Below are 13967 nucleotides of genomic sequence, written 5' to 3'. Positions count from 1 at the left end.
ATAGACCATTAAAGATAATATCAAATGAAAAAAACCCTTTGCCCACCAGATGAGGTCAAGGTTGAACTGTAAAAATACTGAGCGGTCCACTGCTGTGGTCTAAGCTGTAGTAGACTTACCACTGGACGTCTGTGCCATTTTCTCTTTGGTCTTGAGTGCGTGGATCCTCTCTTCTCGTAGCCTCTCCTCGTCTTTCAGAAGAGTCACCAGCTGCTTGGCTTTCTCTCGTACATTCACGCCCTGAGGATGCATTCAGATACGGTTGATAAATGGTGCGGATCTACTTTACTTATTTTTTACTTGTACTCATCTACACTACAGCCATCTCAATACAAATCAAAATCTGAATATTCATCAAATTCAAATTATAAAATGCACATTTTAATGTAGAAAATGCCCATTTGAATGATCTGTGCCATGACACAGTGACTACATCTTGATCCACTTCTGTTTTTTAAAAGCCAGGCTATCAGTAAAGAATGTGGAACAAAACGAGCCTGTAGACAAGGACGACGTCTGGATGACCCCTAAACATTGACATTTATGGCATTATACTGATGACTGATGGAATGTGGGGGAGAAAATGTGATCTCTTGATCTCTTTAATCTCTTGTGGATTAAAGAGACATAACAGTTCAAGCTAAAGCTGCATACGCTATGTAAGATTTGGGGTTTTGGAGACCTCTCTGGTGGAAATGTGTAATTGCATGCGAGAACATTTTGTAACGTGGGTTGTGCTTTGGACCCCTTTGGATCCCCAAGCGGATTAATTCTGAAAGAGAATTTAAATAGAACTCAGTCAAAACTTGTTGAAGGACATGTCGTCCAAGGATGTGAGTGAATTATCTACTACTGTCATCTGTAAAATGTTGATTTTGCATTTGAGGCGTGAACATCGAGTCTTCTTTCTAAGCCTGTTTGTGTGATGTTAATACGTAAAGATGTAAGACACGGTCCAAAAACTCCCAACACATCTGACTTTTAATGATTATTTCAGGCTTTCTGCACTTCACTTCTTCAATTCAGGTGACTTCTTTCAATTTTAACAAAATAAATCTTACATAGTGCAGCTTTAAGTAGCTTACTAGCATCTTGAAAAAGAATGTATTTAATTTTCAAATGGATCAGAGTGACAAAACAGTTTTGGCTTTGGCCCTATCGTAGGGAGATATCCAGCGATGGCATATCTGAGTCAAGGAGAGAAAACTGGGAAAGAATATATTTGAATACATAACTAACTAACAGCCCTAAATTATGCAGTCTACACCGAACAAGGTCTTGGATCTCAAAACCTCTGATATTTTAAAATTAGGTATGTTTTTTTGGTGTTCATGTGGTTTAAGGAGCCCTTTGGTGTCATTACTGCAGCTCGCTCCCGAAACCCAATCAGACAAAATTAGCAATGTGTGCTTTTATACATTTGTGCACCAGAGAAAGAGAAAAAAAAACTGTCAAAGAAAGGATAAACCAATTCCACATGCAGAAATGTCCTTGCAGCTACAGCTACACATCCTTTCAGACCCACAGCGATGAGTCGTCTTCTCACAGTGGAAGGATGGACAGAAACACCTGTGGATGTTTTCAGATCTGAAGCAACTTGACTTTCTCCTCTCTCTCAAAGATGCTGTGCTGTTTATCTGATGGGGGCAGTTTTGGTGCCTACCGGGTCTTCCAGGTGGTTGTTAAGAGTCACATTTTCTCTGCAGCTTCTAACCCCCTTTTCATCCATTCATTGTTTAACATCTCTAAATAAATGACTGAAATTTTTTATTAATTTACAATATTAAAGTAAATAAATGAAGTACCTGACATACACAACTTTAATTAGAATCATTTTCTGGAAGTTTGAATATGCTGGGGTTAAACTGGCCCCAGGGATAAAGCTGCCTGTGAATTTGAAGATAACAAGACAGTTAATCATTTTTGAACTCCAGCTTTGAAAACGCCTCTTTTTTCACAGGAATGAATCAAACTGCTAACAGAGAACAAGTCCACACCCTCACCACTTAAACCTAGCCTGTGAACTGTAAACACTGCCGTCCAATGAAATTTACTGTTGGTAAAAATAAACAACACAATGACATTTTTTCCATATCACGTCATATGAAACATGCACGCTACACTGCATTTCAGTAAACATATATGGTTAGCGTATCGTAATACTAGCCTTGATGTTACTATATCAACAGCTGAAATCTCTTAATGGACTTTGTTATGTACAATAACCGGGCCGGTCCCCGATTTGTGCCAACTCCCGTGCAATAAAAGAGAAAAAAAAAAAACGTACTGTCCTCAAGTTTCACTGCATTCACAATTAATATGATACGATCAGGCTGTCACACCGTCATATCGATCACGTACAGTACAGCACATCAGTAAACTCGTACTGTCATCTCACAACAACTTGAACAACTGAGATATTTTAACAGTAGTCTTGATGGTCCTCCAGTAATAGTTTAAATCTTTAAATGAACTTTGTCTTTATTAAATCTCTAGACCAGTAATATTCCTCCTCTTCAACCCGGATATTGTGCCCTACAGTTCTGCTCCCTTTGGTTTTATGTTCGGAAGCAAAGGTCAGATAAATTACACAGCTGGAAGTCCTTCAAAGTACAGCATTGTATATAAGCATGAGTGTGTTTGCATTAGCTAAAAGGGAAGAACGGGCAGTTGTGGCTGATTGCGTAACCCTAAACACTGAAAGAGTTTGAAGAGTGGGCAGGAGCACAGCGTGTGAACCTGAGTGGGAGTTTTTATTCGGCTCAGTTTTTCCTCTTCATACTATAAAGACCTTGAGTGAATATATGTGAATGGAGACAACATGAGTTTAACTACACAGTTCTTCAATTTCTTTACTGATGTAAATAAAACATAAGATTCACAGACTGTGGCTAACATGCTCTTATCTAATGTTCATTTAAAAGGGACAGATACACGAGCAGTGAATATTACAAAGGATGATCTGACAGCTTATAACATTTATAGCTGTACGGCATATCTACACACTACATCTATTACAGCTATACACCATATCTGTTATAGCTACACAGCATATCTATACATTATATCTATTACAGCTACGCACCATATATATTACAGCTACACAGCAAATGTATACACTATATCTTTTACAGCTACATACCATATCTACTACAGCTTTATGACACATCCATACACTATATCTATGACAGCTGTACACCATATCTATAGATCTATTATAGCTATACACCATATCTATACACTACATCTCTTACAGCTACACACCATATCTAATATAGCTTTATGGCATATACTATAGATCCAGTATAGATACTATAGATACACCATAACTACACATGACGTCTCTTACAGCTATATACTACATCTATTACAGCTATACACCATAACTACATACTACATCTCTTACAGCTATACACCATATTTATACACTTCATCTATACCATTATAAGCCATACACCATATGTATACACTCCATCTCTTACAGCTATACACAATTTCTATACATACACTAAATTTTATATATATATATATATACACATACACACACACCAATAACTATTATAGCTATATGCCATATCTATTACACACCATATATACGCTATATCTATTACAGCTATGCATCATATCCATATGCTATGTCTATTACAGCTGCCACATCTATACACACATCTATACACCAAATCTGTTATAGCTACATGCTATGTTTTTTCACATATCTCAACATATGTCTGTTATGGAGCTGTAACAACAATATAAAACACAGTCAACTGGTCATTCTGCACAGTTTAGATGATCCACACCGCCATTGTGACAGACTGTAATACACTACAAGAAAGTAGGGGGCAATCTGGCTTCTACTGTTTCATTACACCTTAAAAGAAAACTTGTGCGATTAGCTATTTCACTGAACAATGACTGAAACATTAATCAACACTAAAAATAATGGTTAGCTGCAGCCCTACTGAGTGTGTGTTGATGTTACCTGGTCTTTGCCATCTCTGTCTATATACTGGAAGTCTTTGAGTGTCTGGACAGCATAGATGTTTTCCCTGCACTGCTGTGCCACTCTTTCTGAACCCGTCTTGATCAGATACTCCATAAGAGTCATAGCCTGAAACCACAGAGACACGGATAAGAACGGTGAGTGATGCGTCATAGGCACTTAAAACAAAACCAATGTGCAAACTGGTTCATGCCTTCACACAAACCACGGCATCTGCAGTGAGCAATACGGCAAAAACATAACATCACAATACTCGTAGAATTCTTTACGACGCACAATATACATCAAGATATTCAGTTTTTCTGAAGTTGGAATGGGCCCAATGCACCGGCATTGTTAGGGAATCATAGGTGGTTGCTAAGGAGTTGCTAGGCTGTTGCCATGGTAACCTAGGTCATTGCTAAAATGTTTCTAGGCATGTGCCATGTTATTCCAGGTGGTTCTTAAGGTGTTGCCAGGCTGCTACTATGGGATCATAGGTTGTTTCTAAGGTGTTGCTAGGCAGCTACTATGGTTACCTAGGTCATTGCTAAGATGTTTCTAGGCATGTGCCATGTTATTCCAGGTGGTTGCTAAGGTCTTGCCAGGCTGCTGCTATGGGGTCCTAGGTAGTTTCTAAGGTGTTGCTAAGCTGTTGCCAAGGTAACCTAGGTCATTGCTAAGATCTTGCTAGGCATTTGCCATGTTATTCCAGGTGGTTGCTAAGGTGTTGCCAGGCTACTGCTTTGGGATCCTAGGTAGTTTCTAAGGTGTTGCTAAGCTGTTGCCAAGGTAACCTAGGTCATTGTTAAGATCTTGCTAGGCATTTGCCATGTTATTCCAGGTGGTTGCTAAGGTGATGCTAGGGCACTGCTAAAATATATTTGCTAATGTGTGTGTGCATACATGCGTGAGGGACGTCCTTTGTGACATCACTTGTGGGAGATGTAAATTTTCTCAACTTTCCACCATTCATGTCCAGTGGGGAACATAAGTGTGCTTAAACAAATCGGCGTACAGAAGTACTGACCATACCCATCTTATACTCAGAAAAGCGCAGTGTTAATGATAACATATCGTCATCTTGACCACCATACTTGGCAGCTTATTTATGGTTCATTTGCGGTGCTGACCTTATACACGTGCCTCCAGTTCTTGCCATGGTCATTGAGTCTTTTCCACACCATGCTCATGATCTCTGAGAAGGCCACTACGTTATACGTCAGGTCCGCAATCTCTGACATCAGAGAACTGGAGGGACCCCAGGGGTCATTGGAGGTTGCTTCCCTGACCTGAAGAAGGATTCCAAAGGAAATTTGATGACATTCAGTTTCTCTTTCTCCAAACTTGCTCTAAGCTAAATCAATTTTTCATTAAAAGTCATTAAACATTAAAAAAAAAAATCAATATACAGGAAAAGAAAAGAAGGGCTTGGCTTTTCTGAAGTGCTAAAACTCAGGGAAAAACTATTCCTGGCAGTCAGCCAGCAACATGCAACTTACAGGAAAAAAAAGATGAACTATTAGACGACTTTCAAGTGGCAATAAATATAGATCAGAAAAACAGAAGTGATACCGCAGCGGAAAGTCTGCACAGACTCAAACAAAATCAAATCATGAGGTACGAGTTCTCTAATGGACAGCAGCCTTTTAAATTCAGATCTTGCTTCCCAATCATGTTTAAATACAACTAATTCATGCATCCAACAAGAGTCAAACGAATTTATAAGAAGAGTTACTTGTATAAATAAACAAATTTTAAAAATAAAGGCTTAAATGAGCTGAACTTTAAGGAACAAATGAAGCAAAAAGGAAGCGAATGTCTTGCACTGGGGGGTGTAGGAGTGAAACAAAGCAGCCTTTCACCTTTATCTCTGCCTCCGAGTAATTGTGAACAATGTTCTTCACTTGTCGTCTTAGCGATGAGGTCGACATGGCAACAGGGTGGCTATCACGTTCCTGTGAAATCTGGGAGATTGTAAAACAAGGTCAATAAAACACTAATACAAGTGTGGGACAAAAGGGCACAGTCAGCTAATACACACACACTCATGCACGCAACAAGACACACTTACTGAAGACATTATATTCCCAATAGAATATGCCAGTAAATGAATCAGAGAGCGGTGCATGCATATCAATGGCGTTTCTACACCGCAATTCATTTCTTACAGTTGTATGCAAATGTTTGAACATCCCTGGTCAAATTACATGTGAATTGTCCTAATATTTATAATTATAAATTATAATTTATATTTATAATTTATTTAAATTATAATTTATAATTTATGGTGTGTAATTAAACAGGCTGTTTTGTATTATTATCTGTGCCTTTAAGACTGATTTATGTAAACGAGCTCTGTTCTGATTGGCTGCCCTGTATTGTGTCTCCTTAAAAAAAGCAGGCCAGGCTGAAAAACTCCTTATAACTTTAGCATAAATGGGCAGAGCCAAACTGTTGTAGGCTGAATATGTGGACAACAGTAGTGCACAATTTCTATTTATTTGCTAGGTTGAATATACTGGAAAAAAAATATTGTTTGCACAGGATACTCTATGTTTTTTTTTTTAATCCAGCAAATAAACAGTAATTGTGCATCAATTTGTGCTGAAGTGTGTTCTCTGTAGAGGATGTGTTCACTTCACAGCTTTTACTCAAAAAAAATCAACAAAGCATGGAATTTGACCAGGGGGAACCAAACTTTTGCATACTGCAAACTTTTTTCGGACTGTATTGTTAGTTTTAAGCCTTTAAATATACAGTTAAACTACATTTACATCTAGGGCATTTTGGCAGACACTCTAATCCAAAACAACTTACAATTTGATCATTTAACACAGGTAGATGAAGGTAGCATTAGGAGTCTTGCCCAAGGACTCTTATTGGTATAGTGTAGGGTGCTTACCCAGGCAGGGATTGAACCCCAGTCTGCAGCGTAGAAGGCAGAGGTGTGACCCACTACACCACACCAACCACTAGACCTCCAGCTTAAAGCCATTTAGTTTTAAAGCAATACACGGTCAGAAAAACGGCACTGTCCAGGTACAAACAATGTAAATGCACCATAAAAGATGAAACACGCTCATTAAGGTCCAATTATGTGTCTTGCATGAGTTTTAAAGTTAGACTACATTGACTTTCACATGGAAATGGGGCATGTTTGTACCGTTTCATAACTTTCATATTTAGAGAAAAATTAAAATAAACAGTCTGGAGTCAGAACAGGGAGTATAGACTCAATGCGACTTAAAATATGGTACAATTATAGTAAAAGTACTGAAAACGTGAAAGGTACAGCTGTTGTCTGAGAATGTGGTTTGGCTTTGGTCTGGTAATTTGTTTATGCACATTTTATTGATTTATAATCTAAACATAATTTTCCCATCACCCAAAACGCAGCCAATCAGCCTGCATGCCTAAAATCAGTCACACACTTGTAAAGTAAACTTAAATAGACTTGGTTACGAGGTTTCGGACACTTATCAATGAAAATAGACCAAAATATGTCAGTGTTTCTTCACACTTAGGCTACACTGATGGCAACCGCAGTGTGTTTTCTCCCCTTTTACCAATTTCCAAAATATTTGATATTGTTATGAATAAACAAGAGCCCACATTCTGTAATATGAGACACACGATCAGCTGCTTGTGTTCCAAAATAAGAAACCTTGAGAACTAACAAAAACAATTTGTCTCTTGGTCATATAACGTCTGTGAGAAAGATTACAGACTCACAAAAAGTTCCAAAATCAAGAGTGAAAAACGTATTGAGGTCTTGGAGGAAGACGGGAAGTGTTCTACAAATGAGGGTCGTTTATGCAAACTCATGCACTCCATGCCTAGAAAACTTCAAACTGTCATCCAAATGAATGGATATGGAATAAAATAGTAACTTTAATACCGACTTACATAAAGGAAAGAGACACTAATGCTTGTCCTAAAAGTCTGTCACTAAAGTTGCTGTACTTTTACTGCCTTTCTTAAGACTTCAGTTAATGATAGAGATCATTTTGAGTTTTAGTCAGTGAACCTGGTTGTTACTGGTGGTTGTGATAACTGTAGAAATTAATAAATTATAAATTTATCTTGGAAAGTAGTAAATAAACAGGATACACAAACACACACACAGTAATAGACTACGCACACACACACACACACATCACACATACATACATACACACACACAGTAATAGACTACGCGCACACACACACACATCACACATACATACATACATACACACACACATATATATATATATATATATATATATATATATATATATATACACACACACACATATACATATATGCCGCATTTTTCTCCATTTTCAGTTTTTTACATTATTTGAAAATACCTGTTGTCCTTTCCACTATAAGTAAATTTCATGATGAATGGACTAAAAGAAATGACCTAAAATGACTTGGAAAAAAGTCTGGTTCCATTGACTTACATTAAAAGTAGAGTATGTTTTTTCCTTCTCCTGTAAAGTTACCATTTTGGAGACACAAGCTTTTCTTTTGACAACAGCGATAAATATATATTTTGTACTGGCTGCGTTTTAGAGTTCTGTTCAAAATGAGCTAGAATTGTCACTATTTTGTCATTTGCTGATGTTCTGGTAGTGTTATGATTTTTTTGGTATTTAAATCATCTGTTTTAATAAAATAAACATAATTCAGTTATAGGTTTATGCAAAGCAAAAAAAATTCAGTCCAAGTCAGTTGAAATGTGTTTTTTTAACTCTGACTGTGAACCAATTTGGTACAATGATCTATACAATTTAGGTTTATTAGGTTTATTTCAGACCTGTGAGAAACACCGCATCACATATCTAAAATACTTTTGTCCATTTATATAGATGGCAGTGTGTCATACGGTGTCGGAAACCACATAATCAGGTCTATTAGAGATACTGAGCAACACTTTGTTTGATGCAAGTATATGATTATTTTTAGGCATGCAGTTAGCACCATGCTAATTAGAAGCTTACATTACTTGTTGGCTAATGTAGCTAACACTAAGGAAGCAAGCCTCTGGAGTAAATATGGGAGGCAAATCCAGCCAGTTCAGTTTCACCAGATCTGAGACATGACGGTGGTTTTTCTCGAGACTCGAAGTCGTTTAGCTTGAGGAATGATGCCGTTCTGACTCGGAGGTCTGAGGATGTCTTAAAATGTACCCCGTAGCCCCGCCTAGTGCTAATTAAAATATATTTGCATGTTGGTCAGTTTGAGAACGAAATCGAAAAGGGGAAAATGTAAAGTGAATCTCCAGCAGGTGGCGCTGATGTTCGTTTGCATTTGCCTTTTCATTCTGACACTTAAAGCGCGTTGACGCCGAAAACTGAATCACAAACTGTCACTTTGCTGTTGATTTATCAGTTTTCATTTTCATTTTCATGTAGTCAGATCTGCAGCCGATTGCTGTGAAAAAGAAATAAGAACGTGAACACTGCATTCTGATTTTAGTTTTGACACATATTCTGCACTTCTTGAAGAAAAGCCAAAGCCAAAATGAAGCTCTATTAGCTTTTCCATTTTAGATTTGGCCATGAAATACCAGAATAAAGACTAAAATGAAATGACAAACAGCTGTTTTACTTTTTTTTTTATTTTTGTCACAAATGGCTTGTGCTCATGTGAAAAAATGAAATTGCAAATGTAGGCATTTCATTTCATTTTCAATTTTGGCAGGATATTTGCGCAGATGTTTGGAAAAAGAAGTGGCAAAAAGAGGTTTGCATTTACATTTTATTGTTTTAATTTTAATTTCTTTTTTGGCTGGATTTGCCTCCCATAAAGTAAAAGGGAAAGCACTGTGTGAATGAGATCTACTGAGTTACCCTCTAAGAGTCAGTACAGACAACAGCACTAAGGACAAACTAAGCGCTTCTCAGGAAACAGAGGACATTCTGCTATCCATCAACCAGAAGTCTAAACAATTTCATAAAGTGGACGTTAAGCTGCTGCATTATCACTGCACAATTAATGAATTAATCTACGCTGCAGTCTTGGCCTCTGCAGTGAGTTAAGTGAGAAAGGCAGGAATTAACACAGCCACTGCCTCACAATCGCAACTGTAATCAACAGCAGCGCTGATCGAAGGGGTAATGAATCAAGGGAACCGTGTTGTGTCGTGACCAATCACAGATGTTTCTGCTGAATGTCCCAGCAAATCACAGGTGGTTCCACAGCCCACAGATTCAGCTGTAATGACTCACTAAGTAACCATAATTATAATCTGCATCTGGTTCACTATTCATATTTTGAAGCACTTAAAGGGCCCAAATCATAGAAAACTATTTTTTTTTGTTCTCCCCGTGTCTGTGTGGTTTTCTCTGGTGCTCCAGTTTCCTCCCACAGTCTAAAGACATGCGGTCAGGCCAATTTGACGTGCTAAATTACCTCTAAATGCGTGTGTGTGCGAATGCATATGTCTGTCTGTCTGCCCTGCAATGGACTGGCGACCTGTCCAGGGTGTTTCCTGCCTTCCGCCCAATGACGGACCCTGCAACCCAGAAGGATAAGCGGCTTAGAAAATGTGTGTGTGTGTGTTTGTGTGTGAAATGAAGACGTTAGATGTAACCAATGTGAAAGTTTCAGCCCATACAATTCATTCCCCAGTAAATATACGGAAACTATGCTTCAAAAACAGCTCTGAATTCACTGTTTCTGAACCAACACATTCACATATATCCACCTATTAGCCTACAGCAGTTTAGCCCCACCCACCGAGACTGAAGTTATAAGGAGTGTTTCAGCCCTGAGTGCGTCTTAAATGAGGTACAATCGGAACAGAGGCCATTTACATACCCCGGTCTTAAGCTGGGCCTACTCTACACGATTTTTTGCCCAATTTTAACTCTGATTTGCGACGAATTTTCACAGGTCGTGAGCTTGATCGGAAGTGACTGACGGCATGGATGATTTGTTCGTGTGAGAAGAGAAAGGAGTGAATCTTTAGCCCTCCGATCGAGCTCTGAAGTGATCAGAGACCCTCCGATATTATCAAATACGTTTGATATTTACGACTCAAAACGTTCGCGAGTCCTGCAGTGTGAGACGTTCACAGATTTACTCAAGCAATTCAAACAGCCAATCAGAGAGCTAGAAGAGAGCTCTCTTTACAGTTTCAGCTCAGCTGCCAGTTTGTAGTGAAATATTTCTCCAGCTCCCACTGTGATATGAGCATTTTTCAACCCCATAATAATCCCCAGTTTGCGCTTTTGCTGCGGATAAAAGCACAAACAGCTCCAGTAAGTTCGGCTTTCTTCGTGTCTTGTAATATCTGAGGAGATCTGGGAGTTTGAGTTCTTATTCGTAGCCCAAACCCGTTATGTGTGTTATACTCTCTGCTCGCCTTGTCGTCTAGTCTGAGCGCCCTCATGATAAAAAGACAAGAAATTCTGGGACAAACTGATAATAAGTTTGTGATGCTCTCCGTTTTGGAAATCTGTCGAGATTTTAAAAGTCGTGTGGTGTCCGCCTAGCCATAAAGGCACGGACACACGCACACACACACACACACATAATCTATACCGCTTATCATGAAGGCACAGTAACAGCATATTTAATTATAGGAAAAAACATTATATGTGGATCTCATATGAAAAATGTAGTATATGGGCCCTTTCAATAAACAACTCAGCATCCAGTCCTAGAAATAAAAGCATGCTAATCTGACAGGATATAAGCAGTAATGTGTTAATAATAGATGTGAAGGGGCTCCTTATAAGCTGAGTTGACTAAGCCAGTGAATGTACTAATGCAGAGACTCTAGAGATTCTTTAATGAGAACCTGATATATATATATTTCTTTCTACACTCGCTAACTGGCTCTCCCTCCATCACACGGTGCTACCGAGCCTTTTCAAACTGCCACTAGCATGACGTCACTGGAGCTCAACATGTTTAGAAGGAAAAGCTTACTGCTAACAGACACTCGCACTGGCCAGCATCACACTGAGTGATGGGAGGGAGAATGAGGACCAGCCTCCCCATCCAGAGAGAGTGTGAGAGAGTGAGGACAGCTGTCGCTCTCTTGGACTCTCGGACATGGACGAACATGGAGGTTTCTACTCAAGGTTTCTAATCTGATTTCTAATCAACTACTATGATGTTTCTCAGTGTTTAAACATGGGCTTATATCTGAAAACCACTTGTAAATAATTACATTTAAATCATTTTTTGACGTAGTATGTAAACACAAATTTTCAAAACATACAGCCTGCACAGCCCACATGTGGAAACTAAGGTTCTGCTTTGAATTCATTGGGTGTGTTTACATGCACTTAACAATCCGATAACTGCAGAAAATCAGATGTTGTCACTAATCCGATCAATGTATTTACATGCACTCGAGTAATCAGATAATGGGGTCTACATGAGCCGGACAGTAATCTGATTTATGCTTTGCAACCAGCCAATAAACTCACAGAAAAAGACATGACGTAAACGTTATTTCCGGCACCGCAGTCTGTTTTCACACATGCGCAGACTGAGAAATCTGAAAGAAATCAGAGTAAGAGTTCACATGCACTGAGAAATCTGATTACTGAGCTAAAATCCAGCCTCTTATCGGATTCTAGACTTTACTGCTATCTAAGAAATCAGAGTGTGCTGTTTACACGACCATTTGAATAATCAGGTAACTGCAGAAATCTGATTATGATAACCGATTATTAAGCGCATGTAAATGCACGCAATGTTTTTGTGATGTCACAAAAACACGACACATTTACATTTATTCGCGTTTAGCTCCGTCCATTCACAATTATGTCATAAAGAGTGTTTCAGTCCAGACCACTTTTTGGGCAGCCAGTCAGATGAGAGCTCATTTGCATATATCAGTCTTAAAGGCACAGTAACAAAAATAGCCTGTTTAATTCTAAGGGACAAACAGTGTTTGAAAATGTTTAAGTACACATTAGTTGGAGCTATTTTTATATTTTTATATAAAACTACCCAAAAGTGGACCTCAGGGAAAAAAAATAGAATACAAGAAAAATGTAAGACATAAGCTCTTTAAAGATGCACGAAAACAACCAATCCTTAATTGATACTTTGCATCAGAGCTGAGTGACATGGACTCTTATCACAGTTATGTTTAGAAATTGGCCTTAAACACCCACAGAAACACTGGAACGTCTGTGATTGGTCAGGAAACTCATAGCAAGTATGAAGTCATATTGCTGATATTCTGCAAAAATCAGTATTTAAAAATAAAAGTATATATTACGTAGCCCTACTTAACTATTATAATGTTCTAGAACAATTCTACTGGTTCATCTTTACCTGGACGCGTCTCTCTCTCTCTCTGTCTCTCTCTCTCTCTCTCTCTCTGTGTGTGGGTGCTCAGATCAGTCTTTAGCCTGTCCGCTGCTCCAAACCTCCGCACGGCCACATCAGGGCCCACACGAGCCGGGGAGAATCAAAAACTGTGGAGAAACACAGGAAATAGAAGGAGTGTTAGAGAGCGAAGAGGCCACGATGAAAATGAAAACACACAGGAAATAAAAGTTGGCGGCTTGTCTGGCTGCGAATACAGCCGCAGGGGGAGGAATTCAACTGTCTCACTACAATAGAAGGGCAATGAAACTGTGCCTGAGGGCAGCATAGGGCATGATGTTTATACACTGATGCTATATTCTGTTTAACGCTTTGCTGTGTGTGGGTGTGTGACATGCCGATCATGACCACAGAACGGTTTCAGAAGTTCATTTACTTTAACTTTTTATTGCACAATAATAGCAATTATATTATTTATTAATGGCCCAAGATGATTGTGTTATTATAGTAGGGCTATCAAAATAAAATGACACTGAATCCAATGAAGAAGTTTCAATTTTTCATTCAAATATATCTGCATAATTAAATCAGTACAATGTAAACAAAGTCATTCAGAGTGGTTTGGTGTGAAACGCTCCGTTATAGAGCAACGTCACCACAGTGGTGGTGATAGGAACCAGACGTCCACCTCTAAAAG

At 38.6% G+C, this 13967-nt stretch overlaps 1 protein-coding gene across 2 annotated transcripts in view; it reads right to left on the bottom strand.

Moving 5' to 3' along the window:
* epn1 (epsin 1) overlaps positions 1–12498 on the bottom strand; it is a 28629-nt gene extending 16131 nt beyond the window's left edge. For both annotated transcript variants that reach the window (XM_036595514.1, XM_036595524.1), the window contains exons 1-5: positions 12418–12498; positions 5848–5949; positions 5116–5274; positions 3983–4111; positions 120–240 (exon numbers count right to left, since the gene is read on the bottom strand). In XM_036595514.1, coding sequence (XP_036451407.1) covers positions 120–240; positions 3983–4111; positions 5116–5274; positions 5848–5949; positions 12418–12429 — 523 coding nt within the window. In that variant the 5' untranslated portion in view covers positions 12430–12498. The remainder of the gene's footprint in view (positions 1–119; positions 241–3982; positions 4112–5115; positions 5275–5847; positions 5950–12417) is intronic.
* Positions 12499–13967: the final 1469 nt, after the last annotated feature.

The sequence above is a fragment of the Colossoma macropomum genome, unplaced genomic scaffold, assembly GCF_904425465.1.
Source record: "Colossoma macropomum unplaced genomic scaffold, Colossoma_macropomum, whole genome shotgun sequence".
NCBI classification, from domain to species: domain Eukaryota; kingdom Metazoa; phylum Chordata; class Actinopteri; order Characiformes; family Serrasalmidae; genus Colossoma; species Colossoma macropomum.
This window is presented reverse-complemented; position numbering and strand designations above follow the sequence as displayed.